The sequence below is a fragment of the Bos grunniens genome, chromosome 14, assembly GCF_055505025.1.
Source record: "Bos grunniens cultivar Pamir isolate PY7600 chromosome 14, Bosgru_T2T1.0, whole genome shotgun sequence".
NCBI classification, from domain to species: Eukaryota; Metazoa; Chordata; class Mammalia; order Artiodactyla; family Bovidae; genus Bos; species Bos grunniens.
The window spans coordinates 83,652,247-83,668,148 of record NC_141178.1 but is presented as its reverse complement, the minus strand read 5'-3'; the positions used below and the strand labels follow the sequence as shown (position 1 = coordinate 83,668,148).

The 15,902-nt window shown below is 61.2% G+C and overlaps 4 protein-coding genes across 18 annotated transcripts in view; 3 read left to right on the top strand and 1 right to left on the bottom strand.

Annotated features, from left to right (window-relative positions):
* ARHGAP39 (Rho GTPase activating protein 39) overlaps nucleotides 1-3,811 on the top strand; it is a 58,420-nt gene extending 54,609 nt beyond the window's left edge. For 4 of the 5 annotated variants that reach the window (XM_086337971.1, XM_086337976.1, XM_086337975.1 and 1 more), the window contains exons 8-12: nucleotides 223-296; nucleotides 657-856; nucleotides 1,482-1,573; nucleotides 1,981-2,150; nucleotides 2,235-3,811. In XM_086337971.1, the coding sequence (XP_086194097.1) occupies nucleotides 223-296; nucleotides 657-856; nucleotides 1,482-1,573; nucleotides 1,981-2,150; nucleotides 2,235-2,429 (731 nt within the window). In that variant the 3' untranslated portion in view covers nucleotides 2,430-3,811. The remainder of the gene's footprint in view (nucleotides 1-222; nucleotides 297-656; nucleotides 857-1,481; nucleotides 1,574-1,980; nucleotides 2,151-2,234) is intronic. The other variant, XM_086337974.1, reaches the window with a different exon arrangement.
* A 395-nt stretch (nucleotides 3,812-4,206) lies between these two features.
* Nucleotides 4,207-7,507, top strand: C14H8orf82 (chromosome 14 C8orf82 homolog). 4 transcript variants are annotated; one of them, XR_015141320.1, is made up of 4 exons: nucleotides 4,544-4,719; nucleotides 5,253-5,301; nucleotides 5,581-6,414; nucleotides 7,386-7,507. XR_015141320.1 is itself a non-coding variant. In XM_086338069.1 (3 exons), exons 1-3 carry the CDS (start codon nucleotides 4,425-4,427, stop codon nucleotides 6,024-6,026), a joined length of 501 nt encoding a protein of 166 aa, XP_086194195.1. In that variant the 5' UTR covers nucleotides 4,207-4,424; the 3' UTR covers nucleotides 6,027-7,072. The 4 variants fall into 4 exon arrangements, 3 of the variants coding, with proteins under 3 accessions (XP_086194195.1, XP_086194194.1, XP_086194193.1); XM_086338069.1 differs by lacking the exons at nucleotides 4,544-4,719; nucleotides 7,386-7,507 and adding an exon at nucleotides 4,207-4,430 and having other exon boundaries at nucleotides 5,581-7,072; XM_086338068.1 differs by lacking the exon at nucleotides 7,386-7,507 and having other exon boundaries at nucleotides 5,581-7,072.
* Nucleotides 6,280-11,527, top strand: LRRC24 (leucine rich repeat containing 24). Of its 5 annotated transcripts, none has more exons than XM_086338032.1 (5): nucleotides 6,280-6,414; nucleotides 8,843-9,093; nucleotides 9,245-9,523; nucleotides 9,670-9,838; nucleotides 10,516-11,527. In XM_086338032.1, the coding sequence occupies exons 2-5, from the start codon at nucleotides 8,926-8,928 to the stop codon at nucleotides 11,430-11,432; spliced, it is 1,533 nt and encodes a 510-aa protein (XP_086194158.1). In that variant the 5' UTR covers nucleotides 6,280-6,414; nucleotides 8,843-8,925; the 3' UTR covers nucleotides 11,433-11,527. The 5 variants fall into 5 exon arrangements, with proteins under 5 accessions (XP_086194158.1, XP_086194157.1, XP_086194156.1 ...); XM_086338031.1 differs by having other exon boundaries at nucleotides 8,843-9,123; XM_086338030.1 differs by lacking the exon at nucleotides 6,280-6,414 and having other exon boundaries at nucleotides 7,168-9,093.
* Nucleotides 11,528-11,925: 398 nt separating this feature from the next.
* Nucleotides 11,926-15,873, bottom strand: LRRC14 (leucine rich repeat containing 14). Of its 4 annotated transcripts, XM_086338051.1 has the most exons (6): nucleotides 15,766-15,873; nucleotides 15,293-15,424; nucleotides 15,113-15,186; nucleotides 13,855-14,208; nucleotides 13,085-13,669; nucleotides 11,926-12,984 (listed from the first exon to the last, which is right to left on the bottom strand). In XM_086338051.1, exons 4-6 carry the CDS (start codon nucleotides 14,181-14,183, stop codon nucleotides 12,417-12,419), a joined length of 1,482 nt encoding a protein of 493 aa, XP_086194177.1. In that variant the 5' UTR covers nucleotides 14,184-14,208; nucleotides 15,113-15,186; nucleotides 15,293-15,424; nucleotides 15,766-15,873; the 3' UTR covers nucleotides 11,926-12,416. The 4 variants fall into 4 exon arrangements, with proteins under 4 accessions (XP_086194177.1, XP_086194176.1, XP_086194178.1 ...); XM_086338050.1 differs by lacking the exon at nucleotides 15,113-15,186; XM_086338052.1 differs by lacking the exon at nucleotides 15,113-15,186 and having other exon boundaries at nucleotides 15,394-15,424.
* Nucleotides 15,874-15,902: the final 29 nt, after the last annotated feature.

The following is a 15,902-nucleotide window of genomic DNA, read 5'->3' as shown; positions in this document are numbered from 1 at the left end:
CTTCTGCAGTCTGGCTCCTCTGGAGGGGAGGGCAGTGCCTCCTTCCCTTCCACATAGGTTTACTTCAAAGCACAGCCCAGGAGAGTAAGGCCCTGGGTGCCCACGTTCTTACAAGAGCCACTTCTCCTTGCCCCTCTTGCTGCTTCCTCTCAGTCACTGGTTGGCCTGCAGCCCCTGCTCCTACATGTCCACACCAAGCCAACTGGTACCATTCTTTTCCAGGGGTGGCAATAAGCACATATGCCAAGTACTGTTACCACAAGCTGCAGAAGGCAGCCCTAACCGGGGCCAAGAAGGTATGAACTCCCTGCATTGCCAGGGAGAGGTGGGCGGGCACCCTGTGCTGGTGAGGCCCAGACAGAGTCCAGCGGGAGGTGGGACTGCAGACTTGGGAAGGGGGCAGGTGAAGTGACTGGCTCACCCTTCAACCTCTCACAGGGCAGAGGGTGTCACTTGGAGCTTCCGGTGCTGTAGGTGGCCCAACAGGAAGCCGCCGTGTTGACTTGGGGCCAGGGAGTTGGGGTGCTCTGGCTAGGCAGAGGCCTGGGGCTCACAGGAGAGGCGGGTGAACCAGGGGTAGGCCTTGCAGGGGTGTCAGGGGACAGAGGGCTGGGTGCTTGGCCACACTGGCACAGAGTGCTGGGCTGCCTTTGCAGGGGCTGAAGAAGCCCAACGTAGAGGAGATCCGACATGCCAAGAATGCGGTCTTCAGCCCGTCCATGTTTGGCAGCGCGCTGCAGGAGGTCATGAGTATGCAGAAGGAGCGCTACCCTGATCGGCAGCTGCCCTGGGTGCAGACCCGACTGTCGGAGGAGGTGCTCGCACTCAACGGCGACCAGACGGAAGGCATCTTCAGGTGCCCTGCAACCTGGGCCCAGGGTGTGGGGGCCTTGGGTGTCTCCACCAGTCTTGAGCAGTCAGGGCCACTGGGCACTGGGTCCCTGCCTCAGAGGAGCACTTCCAAGAGGCCAGCATGCCGGAGAGAGGCACCTTGGAGCAAATGGAGAGGCTGGGCATAGGACTGTTCCCCCTGAACTACATCATGCCTGAACCCAGGCAGGGGAGCTGGTCTGGGACAGTAATCCTTCAGAAATGGCCACCAGGGCCCCAGAGGGCACTTGGACAACAGCCATGGGCAGGGCCAGGAAAGATGCAGCAACTCTCAGCAAAGGATCCTCACCTGTGCATGGAGATGATAGCCCTGCCCCATGGGGGTGGCACATGGCCAGTCACCTGCCGTCATGACTCACCTGCCCAGGACAGTTGGGGAAACAAGCTTGTGGGTTTGGGCCTCAGGGATCATTCTGAGGAAGGGATCTGCATGGGGCTAGTCAACTGCAGGATGAGGGCCTGGGGCAGGGGACCCCAGCCACACCTCCCCTCCGATAGGAAGGAGGTCATTCGGGCAGAGAGGGGTCATGAAGCCCTGACCTGGAGGAAGCCCAGCTCCTCCTCCCTGAGACCTGCCATGTGCTCGGCAGAGTACCTGGGGACATCGATGAAGTGAATGCCCTGAAGCTACAGGTGGACCAGTGGAAGGTGCCTACAGGCTTGGAGGACCCCCACGTCCCAGGTGAGCCCCCAGCCCCGTCAGCAGGAGCAGCTGGAATGGTTCAGCCTTCACTGCTTCCCATGCAGAAGGGGCAGCCCTCTGATCCATTTCCAGTGCAGAGATCCACTGTCATTGGTCAGTCTCCATGGCTCAGAGTGGCTGTACAGCCCTCCTGATAAATCCTCTCTACAACACTTGCATGTCCTTCAGGACAGTGTCCCCACGCTTGGGGTCAGTCCTGACGGTCAGGACTAGGAGCCCACTGGCTTCCAGCCAGGTAGCCCACACCACTGTGTGGACACCTCCAGTCTGGTCCTGCCCCCTCGGCGCCAGCACACAATCACCGCCCCCCACGGCCCGGTTCACCCCTTGCTGCTGCCGGTCCCCAACGGCCCCACATGGCTGAACACCCCGCGCTGCGTTCCCAGCGTCGCTGCTAAAGCTGTGGTACCGGGAGCTGGAGGAGCCCCTGATCCCGCACGAGTTTTATGAGCAGTGCATCGCGCACTACGAGAGCCCGGAGGCCGCCGTGGCCGTGGTGCACGCGCTGCCCCGCATCAACCGCCTGGTGCTGTGCTACCTCATCCGCTTCCTCCAGGTAGGCGGTTGGCACCCCGCCCCCTCCGCGCTGCGCCCCGCCCCCTCCGCGCCCGGCTCGGGCCCACTCGCCGCTCCCCCGCAGGTGTTCGTGCAGCCTGCCAATGTGGCCATCACCAAGATGGACGTCAGCAACCTGGCCATGGTGATGGCGCCCAACTGCCTGCGCTGCCGCTCAGATGACCCGCGGGTCATCTTTGAGAACACTCGCAAGGAGATGTCCTTCCTGCGCGTGCTCATCCAGCACCTGGACACTAGCTTCATGGAGGGCGTGCTATAGCGCGTGGGCACCGAGGGACCGAGGGTGGGGACAGAGCCTGCCCGGGTGCGCCTGGGCAGGGGGGCACGCGGGGAGGGGGGAGGGGATGCCCCAGACGCGGAGGTAGCATGCCGGCTCCGCCCATGCCCGCCCCAGCCCTGGAACCCCCATCTCCCCCACCCTGGCCCTCGGCCTGAAGGCGCAGCCGGGGCAGAGGAGGGAAGGGCGCCTCCGCCCCGCCCCCGGCCTCTGGCTGGTTCTTTAGGCGCGACCCCGCCCATCGCCAGCCGCAGGTCGGTCTCGAGAAAGTGCCTTCTGTTTCCTGGAGCCAAGTGACACTGCCCCTCCCGGCCGGCCGGAGAGCACAAGCCGCCCTCCCTGGGGCAAGCCGTCTGGCTGGGTGCTGTGCTCAGGCTGGTCCAGCCCGGCTACCCCTCCCTTCCTCTGCCCTCCCTCTGCCCTGGGGGTCTCCTCGTCTTCGACTTTCACCCTCCCCAATTTCTCCCGCCCCCTACCCTACACCCGCGGCACCGCCCCCCCTCCCCCCCCCCCGCCCGCCACCCGTTGCTTCCAGCGTGGTGACTGCACAGGAATTTGGGGTCTCCAGGGCTCTGGGCTGTCCACCACCAGAGCAGAGTCTGGCCGGTCCAGGGCCCAGTAGGCTCTCTGGGCGGGAAGGAGCCTCCAAGCCAAAGTCCTCCGGGGTGGGGGGCAGGGTTGGGCAGGCATTCTTGGGGCAGGGTGGGGGAGGGGCGAGAATATTTTTTCTTCGTGTAACTATAAATTCAGAATCTATCCCGCATCCCAACCCGCCTGTGTATAGAGATATAAATAGAGCGAAAGATATAAGAACTAAATTTGCTAATGACATAATCTTAACCCAAATGCTATTTATTTCTGAGTCGTCCTCCCCCATCCTCTGCAGACAAGTTGCTATCATTCCTTCATTTTCTTCTCCACCTTCTTGGCTTTGACCAAAAAGCGAATCCTGCCCTATCCCCGTCCAAAACCTGCAGCAGATGAGAGGGCAGGAGCCCAGAGCGGGGGACCAGAGGGGCACCAGAGGCTGTCCTTCCTCTAGTCCAGAGCGCGCGCGGGCAGGGTGAGGATAGGGAGGCAGAGGTACCTAGACTCTGTACATTTTCCATTTTGGAATTTTGGGTTCCAATCGTTGTAAAACTTAATTTATCCCCAGTTTATATATATATATATTTTTTAGAGTTGAGTTTTTATTTATTATTAAAAAATCCCAGCCCTGCCGAGGCCCGGTGTCCCCCTGGGAGAAGGTCCTGGGTCCGGTGGTCTCGAGGCTTGGGTACCGGCAGCCCGGCCAAAGACTCGCTCTGACGCATGGACTCGAGAGATGAAAACACTTTGTGCGAATAAAGTACGTATGGACACTTCCGAGTCTGTCGCCTCCCATTCTTTCCAGTGGCAGCGAGGCAGCTATCAGCAGCCAGTTGCCGGTGTGGGCACCCGGGTGGACGTAAGGTCAAGGGAGAATAGGGGAGGGGGAGCAGGGAGGGGTTCGGGGAGGAGAGGAAGGTACCTCCAGGGGATGGGGCGAGGCACCTGACTCCACTTGAGCCCGTAAGCTCGGCTTGATTGCCTGAGGGTGGGGTGGGGACGGCGGGAGGGATTCTGACCTATCGTACGGCCCAAGCTGGCTTAGGCTTTCTGGGCGGTGTTTATTCACCACCTGCCTTCAGCAGCCACCCTCACATGCAGGCTGCCCAGCCGGGCCGGCTTCCTGAGGGCGGGGGTACATTGCACGTACCTCGCTCACGTGAGGACAGCCAGTCTCCGCGGGCGGAGGGACAGGGCCTGCATGCCCAGCGAAGTTCAGGCCCAGCCGATGTCCCTATTCCCGAAACCGACCGCACCTGCGTCTCACACTAGAACCCCAACGTCGGGCGGTCCCGCTCGCCACCCTTTCCCCAGCCGGAACGCTGGTCGGCGTGCCCCTGACGCCTAGAGTGTCGGGAACGCCTGGGATTGGGAGGAGAGAGGAAGAGGATGGGGGTAGGTGGGGGACGAGCTCCTTGGCCGCAGACGGAACCCAAAGCACGAGGCCAAGACCGCCGGGGGACCGGTGTTCCCACAGCACCTGCCCCGCATGACCTCCGGCCGTTTCCGGCGCAGGAGGAGGATGTGGGCGATGAGCGGGGCGCTGCGGCCCTGGGCTCTAATCTTGGCGCGGTCCCCGGGAGCCCGGACCTACGCTGGGGGCGGGGGCGTCTCCTACACGCAGGGCCAGAGCCCAGAGCCTCGGACGCGCGAGTACTTTTACTATGTGGATCATCAGGGCCAGGTGGGCGGGGGCGGGGTCTTTACAGTAAGGCAACCCGGCCTCCCGGGTCGCGCTGGAAACACTAGGACGCGCGGCTATGGCCCCAAAGGGTTAGGCCCCCAGAGGACAACGTCCCGCGCCTGGCTGCGCCCTGCGGGCTTTGCATCCCCCGGTCCTGCGTCCCCCGCCGCCGCGCCTGATTTGGAAGCCCTGGCGGTGGCATCCACCATACACACAAGGAAGCAACTCAGACAGCCTATGCGGAAGAAGTGGCACATCTCATTAGAAACTAAAAGGGAGGAGGGAAGAGGCGCGGAAAGGGCATGCCAGCTGAGAGAATCTGTGCTTCAGGAAGTAAGGCGGGGGGCGCGGGATAGATGTGGGGAGGTCGGCAGGGCTCCCAAGTTTATCTTCCACGCGCCTCCCTGCACATGGTGTACACAGACGAGCAAAGAAAGCGGACATCAGCCCGGGCTCAGGCCCACCAGGCTCTTCTCGCCCTGGGACAGCTCTCTCGAGCTGTTACTCAAGGGCCACGGTCTGCTTCTCTGCAGCTTTTCCTGGACGACTCCAGAATGAAGAACTTCACCACCTGCTTCAAAGGTACCGATGCTCCTTCCACCCCCACCTTCCCTCTTCCTTCGGGAAAGGCTCTTAAGCGTTCGCGCTGCCCAACCTGCCAGCCGTCCTGCCCGCGTTAGGAGGCTGGCCGTACTGTGCTTAAAAGCCCCCTAACTGAAGTGAGGCCTGGGCGGCTGTCCGACAGCCGGCGCAAGCCCTTGATGTGGCCCAGGGAGAGCCGCCTGCCTGGAGCAGTAGGGCCCGGGGGACTCGGGGTCTGGCGTGCTGAGCAGTCACGCCCTTTCCCCCTCCTCCCCACAGACCCGCAGTTCCTGGTCATGTTCTTCTCCCGCCTGAGACCCAACCGCAGCGGGCGCTACGAGGCCTACTTCCCTTTCCTCTCGCTCTGCGGCAGGGAACGCAACTTCCTACGCTGCGAAGACCGGCCCGTGGTCTTCACGCACCTTCTGGCCGCGGGCCCCGCGCCCCAGCGCCTCTCCTACTGCGGCGGCGGCGAGGCCCTGGCTGTGCCCTTCGAGCCGGCGCGCCTGCTGCCTCTGGCCACGAATGGGCGTCTCTACCACCCAGCGCCGGAGCGCGCGGGCGGCGTGGGCCTGGTGCGATCGGCCCTGGCCTTCGAGCTCAGCGCTTGCTTCGAGTACGCGCCAGGCGCGCCCGAGCTGCCCTCGCACGTGCGCTGGCAGGGCCGCCGTTTCGCACTCACCATGGACCTGGCCCCACTCCTGCTTGCTGCCCCGCCGCCCTGAACCGCGGGCCAGCAACCGCTGGCACCCGCAGCGCCCCGGGCCGGCGGGCTGCGCACGCGCCACCCAGAGAGCGCGCCAGCCGAGTGCGCGTGCGCGGCGAAGGTGCTCCGCGGCCCCGCCCCGCCGGCGCTGTCCGAGGTGGCGCCGCGGACCGAGTCCCGACGCCGGCAGGGGCGGGGTCTCCGGGGCCCTACTCCCTCCACACACTCCCGGCCTGGGGCGTTTTCGTCCTCTGGTCTGCCTGGCCCTCGCGACGACGGATCGGGGCGGCCGGGCGGGAGGCGCGGGGGCTCCAGTGCGCGAGCCCGAGCGGCGCCCGTCCCTCCCCCGCTGGGTGCTGCTCTGTGGGCCGGGGTTCGGCGGGGGAGCCGCGCCGCGGGAGCGTCAGGTGAGGGGGCACCCGGCCCAAGGTCAGCGGGCGTGGGGCGGGATCAGGGCCCATCCTGGTTCTGTCTCTGTCGACTACTGAGAAGGGCGTGCGACCTGACGGGGACCACGCCCTGCCCTGAACTGCCCTGGACAGACCGCGCCGGAGGGGATGCAGGGGGCGCCTCGGGAGATCAAGGTTCGGGCCTCGCACTGCGCAGAAGAGCGAAGCGGGGCTTCCTCCATTATCCCTTCACTCACCCCTCCTCGCACAGATGGGCCCCCTGGAGACTGACAGCTGTTGCCAAATCCAGTATGTTACACCCCACCAGATTAGGAGGGTTTCCGCTGGGTTAAAGTATTTCTGAGCTAGCCTCCCCTGCTCTTCCTGCTTGAGTCCTCAACCATGCCCAGGCCAGCTCTTCCACACGTATCAGCATCTAGGGGGTGTCCACGTGAGCAGCAATCCTCTTAAGTCCTTAAGAAGAGGCCAAGAATCTTCTCTGAGAGGCCTTGCCGCTGAAAGCTGGGTGGGCACTCTAGGCCAGCCCTTTTGCTGAGGGAAGTGGGTCCCAGGGGCTGAGAATGCCCCCCAACTTCTTGGGGTTCACACACATTCTGAGACATCTGGTAATTGCCTCTGCCTAGACCAAAACAATTACATTAAAACTTTCACTGTGCTTGCTTCTGTTCAGTAATTTTAAATAACTATGTGACTTAAATTTAGAGCAAGATTTAAATAAACACCAAGGCCACTTGGTAACTTTCCACATTGGAGAAGGAAATGGCAACCCACTCCAGTATTCTTGCCTGGAGAATCCCAGAGACAGGGGAGCCTGGTGGGCTGCCGTCTATGGGGTCTCACAGAGTTGGACACGACTGAAGTGACTTAGCAGCAGCAGCAGCGTGAAGCCTTCCAGTGTGCTCAGTTAGTGCAAGATTTGTACTAAATCTGGCTTTCAGAGACGTTACCACTCACTCTTCTTCATTCAGCCTCTGTCGTGTGCTAAGTGCTGAGCTGCAGTGAGAAGCAAGGCAGACACCAAGTCTGCCCTCTGGATCTGTCAGCACAGCTAAGGATCTGGATATTAAAGCATGAATTTGTAAGTGCCGAAGAGGAAACATCAGAGAAGTTGGGTAACCTTAGTCTAAAAAAACAAAAAACTTTCCACATGACACACTCTTCCTAGTAGGAGACCTGGTGAACAGGCAGGAGTTCAGAGCAGAGACCATTTGAAGTGGAGGCTAGCTGATGGCACACCTCAGCCCCACCATCCAACTGGACTCATTGTGCTTTGAACTGGACTCGTGCCTTGAACTAGACTCAGGTCTTCTCTTTCTAGGATCACAGCTGCATGTGTATAAACCCCAAAACAAAACACTACACACTCCTTCAAAGTCCAGGAGGTCACTGAGCACAGAACCTACTTGGCAAACTACACTAGAAACTCAGTTGGTGACCCAAGGTTCCTTCTTTCACAGCCCAGTCATCCCAAGGACCCACCTAACCCAAAGATGGATGCATCTTTCTAGGAGTCAGCATGGCCCCACAGCTGAACTGGCTTTCCTATTTGTCTCATCCTCCAATTCTCTAGCAAGTTCCCTGAGAAAAAGCTCTAATTATAGCTAAGCTGTTCTACCCACTCCCACCCCAAGTAGGGCAGGGCTAGAGGCTGGACAAAAGTATGCCTCCATTTTCCTGTGGCTGGTGGCCCTCCCCCCCCCAACCCGAGGCCAGTTGTGCCCATGTCCTCAAGTCACAACAGGAAAATCCGAGCATTGAGGACACAGCATGAGTTCTAGGGATAAAAATGACGAGAGTAAATTCTGGATCAAAATTAGGTGAGGACAAGGACAAACACTAGCAACAGGGAGACTTGTGCCCTGTCCTGAGGTTATGCAAAGGACCCCTGATCTGGGCTCCATATCTTGAGGTTTCATGCCAGTGCTCAAGAGTGAGTTCATGCAGACCAGGGGATGTGTCTGTTCAGAGCCTATTCTTTCCCTTCTAGTCCATGCTTTGGTGACTGACCCTGAACTTTACCCACGTGTTCCCAAGCCCATACCAGTCTCTTGCAACTAAGATCCAAGGAGTGGCTGGATGTTGGGTTGTAGACACTTCAGTCCATGTGTCCACATGCATGAGCAGGAAACCCTTCAGTACCAGGCAGATGGGGGATGGGGAGAGAAAAGTGTTGGGGTGGCATAGGCTTCCTTCCTGTGGCCTGTGTGGCGAGACTCTGAAGACAAGAGAAATTCTAAATTGAAACCTGATGCTCCAGATCTTTGACTTTTTTTTAAAAAAAGCTTTTTATAAAGGAAGGCAATGAAATTTTACCAGTTTCTTAAACCGATTTCAAGCTTCAAAATTCAGACACGGTGTGTGCCTCCATTCATGCTTTTCGCTGGCTCTCAAATGTTAGGGACAGGCCTGCCAACCTGTGTTTCAGGAGTTGCATCCCACCGGGGCCAGACTGTAGGGAGGCTGCTGGAAAGGCTGCAGGCTTGTGCCCCGCGGCCGGTCCCGCGAGAGATGGCCCCAGGGGCGCCTGCACTGCTGCTATTGTCGCTGCTGTCTCTGCCGGGTCTCCCGCCTCGCGCTGCCGCCTGCCCCGCCGCCTGCCGCTGCTACAGCGCCACGGTGGAGTGCGGTGCTCTGCGACTGCACGTAGTCCCGCCTGGAATCCCACCCGGGACGCAGGTGGGCACCGCGTGGGGCTGCCGGGCGGCGGTAAGGGGTGCCAGCGAAACGGAGGGACGGGTGTGTGAGCCTCCCCGTGGGTGAATGGGGCGCTCTAGGGAAAATAAAGACCCCTTCAGAGGGGTAAGCGCCGTCTCTCCCTCCGATACAGACGCTGTTCCTGCAGGACAATAGCATCGCGCGCCTGGAGCCGGGCATCCTGGCGCCCCTCGCCTCCCTGCGCCATCTCTACCTGCACAACAACAGCCTACACGCCCTGGAGTCGGGCGCCTTCCGCACGCAGTCGCGCCTGCTGGAACTGGCGCTCACTGGCAACCGGCTGCGCGGCTTGCGCGTCGGTGCTTTCGCAGGCCTGGCCCAACTGCGCGTGCTCTACCTAGCTGGCAACCAGCTGGTACAGCTGCTGGATTTCACCTTCCTACACTTGCAGGTGAGGTGGGAGGAGTGTGCAAGAAGGTCCTCCTGCACTGCCACCTGCCCTACTGGGCTGGAGTAGTGAAGGGGAGAAAAGGCAGCCCAGGCTAAAGGGGACCTGTCCCCAGGGCCCTTTTCTCTGATAATCTGTCTCTACTTCAGCGACTGCAGGAGCTGCACCTGCAGGAAAACAGCATTGAGCTGCTGGAGGACCAGGCCCTGGCTGGGCTCTCCTCACTGGCACTGCTGGACCTCAGCAGGAACCAGCTGGGCACCATCAGCCGGGAGGCCCTGCAGCCACTGGCCAGCCTGCAGGTCCTGCGCCTCACAGGTAATTCTTTCTGGAGGCAAGGGGCTCTCATGCAAAGGCAGCTTCCTTGGCCACAGTGGTGGCACTAGAGAGCCAGCCAGCTGTGGAAGGGGCTCCAGTGGCAGCCCTGGGGGGCGGGCAGCACTACCTACCCACAGCCATGATAGAAAGCTGCTAGGAACAAGGGTAGAGTCATAGTTGCCTAAGGGAGACAGAACATGTACAAAGCCCTGAACAAACCAGACAGCTGAGCAGCTTCCACATTACTGAGCCAGGAGAGGGCCTGCAGGAAAAAACTGGAAACATGACCAAGAGTGGGGACATTCCCTCCAGACAGCGCCTGTAGACAAAGCTGGCAGGATGTGCAAAGTCTTAGTGCTGGTGGGATGTCTATGTGGACACAGAGGTTCCCCTCAAATAGCAAAACTTGTGGCACGGAAACGCCAGGAACAGGAGCTTTCTCAGACTGGTGAAATGAATTGGACATGCATCACAGAACCGAGTTTGGGGTGTGTGTGTGGGGGGGGGGGGGTGGATGGGTGCTGCCCACTCTAAGGAGCCCCCTGTCAGAGAGAAGTGGCAAGGGTCCCACACGGTGTTAGGTAAGAGGGCTCCTGCTCTTGCCAACAACCCCAACCGCACAGGCTGTGTTCCAGAGCCACCCCTGAGCTACATGCCTGCTGCTGCTCCACCTACAGAGAACCCATGGCGCTGTGACTGTGCCCTGCACTGGCTGGGAGCCTGGATCAAGGAGGGAGGCCAGCGACTGCTCAGCTCCAGGGACAAGAAGATCCTGTGTGCAGAGCCCCCGCGCCTGGCACTTCAGAGTCTCCTGGAAGTATCTGGAAGTAGCCTCATCTGCATCCCACCGTCTGTGCACGTGGAGCCGCTGGAGGTGACAGCCAACCTGGGTGAGGACCTGCGGGTGGCCTGCCAGGCTTCAGGTTACCCGCAGCCCCTGGTGACCTGGAGAAAGGTGGCACAGCCTCGCGAGGGTGCACCTCGCGCCCAGGCGCAGCCGGAAGTTGGGTGGCGGGGCACAGGAGGTCTCGGGGCCTCCGACACCGGCAGCGGCATGCTCTTCCTCACCAACATCACCCTGGCCCACGCCGGAAAGTACGAGTGTGAGGCCTCCAACGCCGGAGGCGCCGCCCGAGTACCCTTCCAGCTCTTGGTCAACGTGTCCCGGCAGCAGCAGCTGGCACCCGCGCCGCCCCCGGCCGGCGGCCCAGTCAGCCACGAGCCCCTGCCCGAGACGGGCAGCATGGCCTTCCGTGCCCTGGGCCTGGCCACACAGACGGCCATCGCGGCTGCCATTGCGCTCCTGGCGCTCACGGCTCTGTTACTGGCGACCATGATCTGCCGCAGGCGGCGCAGGCGTAAAAAGGCGCCGGGGCCTTCCGGGGAGGGAGCGCTCTTCGTCAACGACTACTCCGACGGGCCCTGCACCTTCGCGCAGCTCGAGGAGCTCCGCGACGAGCGGGGCCACGAGATGTTCGTCATCGACCGTTCCAAGCCGCTCTTCGCCGAGGGCCCGGCGGAAGCGGCCGAAGCGCCTGGAGTCGCGCAGGGGCTCCCACTGCAGCCCCCCTCCGCCTACGAGATCCACTGCTGAGGGGCGGGGCGCGGGCTGATGACGTGGGTACCGCGGATTGGCCGGCCCGACTCACCCGCGCATGCCCCAGCGTGGTCAGTAAAGGGTGGAAGCTGCGCAGTGTAGCGAGCTGTGTATGCGGGTTTAGGGACGCGGGCGGGGCTGGGCGGGGCTGGGCGGGGCTGGAGCACCTGCGGACCCCTGCAAATGAAAGTCCTGGGACGCGAATGGAGGGTGCCCGGGGATAGGCTCCCAGCACCCCACTGAGACCCTCCAGAAATGATTCCCCCACTTCCCAAATTAACCCGACCTCCAGCTCTACATGTCTGCCTCTGGTCCCACCGCCCTTTGTAGGCCTGGACCTCTGAGATGTGGAAGAAGGGGACAGATTGTGGAAATGCCCAGAAAAACGAAGGGGCAGCAAACCAAAGACATGGTCCCCAGTGACCAGGCTGGGGATGACAGAACAGGAGATGAGTCACTCTAACCAATGAGGACAGAAAAAAGTCACAGATTTAAGTTCTAAGCACACTGCACATTTGTACCTTTAAGACACCCTCTGGCACCAAAACCCAGAAGAGGTAAGCGGCCCCAGAGTGCCTAGGATCCCAACCCTCAGTGAAGTAGGCCCCTGTCCCAACTTCCAACCCAGAGCAATCTGCTCTTGGGGAGGGCCTAGAGGAAAACATCTCTCAGCTTGAAGACCCCAGGACACTGAAGGGCAGCTAAGTGCAGCCAAACCAAGCAGGGCCATGTAGGCCTGGAATCCAGCCCTCGGGCCCACAGATGGTCAGCCAGCCAGGGGAGCAGACGCAGGACAAACTGCACACGGTGCTGCAGAAAGCATGGGGAGGCTCAAGGCAAGCCCTGGAGCAAAGAAATTAGAGGCCACTGCCATTGTGTCAAGCCTCCACAGGGTTCCAGGATAGGCTCTGCCTACCCAAGGGGCAAGGGGTCTCCAGCAGCCCTGGACCCCCGGACAGTCTCTCACCCAGAGCTTGGAGGTCACAGGCTGAAGTAGTCTGCAGCCAGGCGCCCGTAGATGTCTGTGGTCCAGAGCACGTGCGCACGGCCTGAGGCCAGTAGCAACTGGTGCAACTCGGCCTCTACACGGGCAAACTTCTCCTCATTGATGGAGGCTTCCAGGAGGACAGAGGCAGGCGGTGGCCAAGGCAGGCCCTCGTAGCAGTCCACAGGGAAAGGGTGCACCACTGTGCGCAGCTCAGCCTGCACCACCGAGTCCCGCAGTAGCTCCCTGAGCCCTGCCACAGACAGTGGGTTGCCGTAGAGGCCGAGGTAGCGGAGGCTGGCACAACGAGTCAGCACAGGCAGTGTGGCTAGCAGCTGGGTATCGGCAAGCTGGCACTCGGTCAGCTCGAGGTGCAACAGTGTGGCTGCTGCTGCCTGCAACAGACCCTGGAAGGGCTCCAGCTGGCTCCCAGACAGGTCGTTGCCGCTCAGGTCCAACTTCTTGAGGTGGACAGCATGGGAGCTCCGTGCCAGAAAACGCAGGTCCTCAGGCAGCAGGGCACAGAAGGCTAGCTCCAGGCTCTCCAGGGGGCTCTGCAGGGTGCTGGGGTGGGGGGAAACACAAGGGGTCACAAATAGTCAGAGCCAGGGGAGGGCCTGCTGGAGGGGAAGGGAGAGGCGGGGCCATAGCAGAGTCCACTCACCTGAGCAGCTGGTCCAGCCGCCCTGAGAGGAGAGAGGAGCCCATGCTGAGCTCCCGCAGACAGGTGAAGCGGCCCATCTGGGCCAGAAAGTAGCGGAAGTTATCCTCACCGTCCACAGAGGGCTGTCGAGAGTCCCCATGCACATAGTGCAGCCGCAGGCTGGCCAGGTGCTGGAAGCGGGCCACGTGTGGGATGATGACGGACAGGCCGCGCAGGCCCAAGTTGTTGAAGCGCAAGTCCACGCGGCGCAGGCAGCCTGCATCCAGAAGCTGCAGCAGGGCCACTGTATTGCGCATGGGCAGGTCCTCAGCCCGCAGGTCCCGACAGCAGAGCCGCAGTGGGCTGCCTACACTGCTGCGGAGTGCCTCCCGCAAGAATGCATAGGAAGCCCGGTTCACCCGCAGGTCCACACGCACCTCCACAGGAACAGGGGCCTGGCCAGGCTCTGCAGTCCTGCCCTGCTGCTGTTCGATGCACGTGCGGGCCACAGCTGCCGTGCAATCCCACATGCTCATGGTGCCAGGGTCCTGCTCCACGCCGTCATCCAGGAGGCCCGTCATATCCAGCACCCGCAGCGTATGTTTCCTGGGAGCATGGGTGGGCTGAGGCAGGAGACAAGGGGACAGAGCCCACACCCACTCCCAGCCACCTTGGGACAGAAGCAACATGCCTATTTCTGCACTGAGCTCTTGTACCAGCCTGGAACCTCTTGGGGAGACCCACTCTGCATCCCCCCACCAGGCCTGAAGGTCCCTCCAGTGAGCCCATACCTGCAGAGGGGCTGCGTGCCAGGCTCAGTCTCCGGGGTGTGGAGCCGGGCAGTCAGGCCCAGGATCACAGCTTGCATGCTCTCTGTGCTGGGCCGCTCCTGCAGCAGGGCCCGGCTGCAGTGGGCACACTCCTGCAGCAGCTGCTGGAAGCTGAGCAGCGGGAAAGGCCAAGTATGTACCAGCTCACGCAGCACTACAGTCTTCTTGTCCATGAAGGCCACTTTGAACAGCAAGGGGAAGAGCTCTCTCGGCAGCAGGGGCAGGGCCTGGCAGGCAGCTGACTGGCACTGGAGCACCTGCCGTGTGCTCAGGAACACGAGGGTGTGCATGGCGCTAGGCCAGGCAGGAGGTCACCTGCAGGGAAGTGCCCTTCAGTGGGGAGGACAGACTCCAGCCCCACCCCCTCCATGCTGGTAGTGGGAAAGCTCAGCCTGGTGCTTGGCACAGAGCAAAGAACCATGGCTCTGACGAGCAAGTGCTAGATACTTCGCAATAGGCTGAAAAAAGGAGAAAGGAGAACAAGGCCACCCCCATCCTGGCCCCCGAGAAGCAGAGGGGCCTCTCTAGGGAGACAAAGCCACCAAGCAGCATGTAAACAGCACGGCTCCAGAGATGACCAGCCCGTGTCGGTGTGCTCTTGATGGCTGCTGCTCTGCAGGGCACACCACCTGTTTTTCAGACCTTCCAAATCACAAAGCCACTTATCAAGAGATCCTCCCCTTCTTAAATATAGGAAAAAGCCAACCCCCACCCGCCATCCTCCCACCCCTGGCCAAGCACTAGAGGGATGAGATAATCCCAGGGGCTGGAAGGTGCATCACAGCACCCTCTCTCAGCCGCCTCACAAGCTCCTGCAGGCTGCCCTTGGATTCTGCACAGCACAGCAAAGAGGAGTTGAAACTATAGATACAGTTTAATAAACAGCAGGACAAGTACAACGGACCAGAACCCAGTGAACTCTGAGTCTGAAGAACTAGAGTAACCCAAGCCCTCAACATGTACTATCTTCCAGGAGCACTGTCAGACATGGAGACCCCTGGAGATTTACAGAAAAAAGAATACCTAACCCATCGGTGTCCTTGCCATCTGTGTAAATGTCTCTCTTCCCTGGAAAACCATATTAAGAGGACAAGTATCAAACCCATGGGATTCAAAGACCCCAAACTAGGGACCTCTCCTGAGATAGGTAGAGGCGGCTGTCAATGGTATATCCAAGCTGACAAGGAGCACAAAAGAGATGCCTGAGACCACAAGGTACCTGCATGACAGCTCTGCTGCTGATTTACTGTGTGCCAGGCACCTCATCCTCAAAACTGCCTTCAGGCCACTTTCCTGAAAATAGTAGGAAACTAAGACCTAGGTCTTGCCAGACAAAGGTCCCGGGTAACGAGCTTGGGAAGGGTGGCAGACTGGCCCCAGAGCCCCAGCTCTTGCGGACCTCATACACAAGTCCTTAAGGCGCTGGTTCCTGAGAAGCCCGGGACGTCAACCCTCGGTCTCGCTCTGCCTGAGGATAAATCTCGCGAGGACGATTCATACCTCGCTGTGAGAGGACAGACCAACCGATCACCTGTCACGAGAGAAAATCAAAGCAGCCAGTGTGGTCACTATGGGAGGAGTCTCGGCGTGGTGGCCACCGTCCCCTCCCACCGGCCCACGGCTCCAGCGTTTCCCTTTAGACGCCCCCGCACGGCTCCTCCGGGCCTTCAGCGGCGGGAGCCCGTCAATTCGACGCCCTCCGTCTCTCCGGCGAGGCCTGCCTCTCGAAGACGGAGCGTCGTCCCCCAGGACCCGAGGCCGCTCAGCCCGGCACCCTACTCGGGTCTTCCCCTTCCCTCAGCTGCCCCGCCCGGGCTTCCGCCCCCGCCCCCGCCCCCGCCCCCGGTGCGACGCCGCCCCGAGTGACCGCACCCTCCTTGTGCGGCCAGGCAGAGAAAGCGCCGCAAGCCGCCGTGCTCGGTCCCCAGCAGGCAGCCCGCGCTCAACCGGACCCAAGCCGCCGCCACCGCCGCCGGCCCCGCCTCGCCGTACGTCGCGCTCCGCCTGCG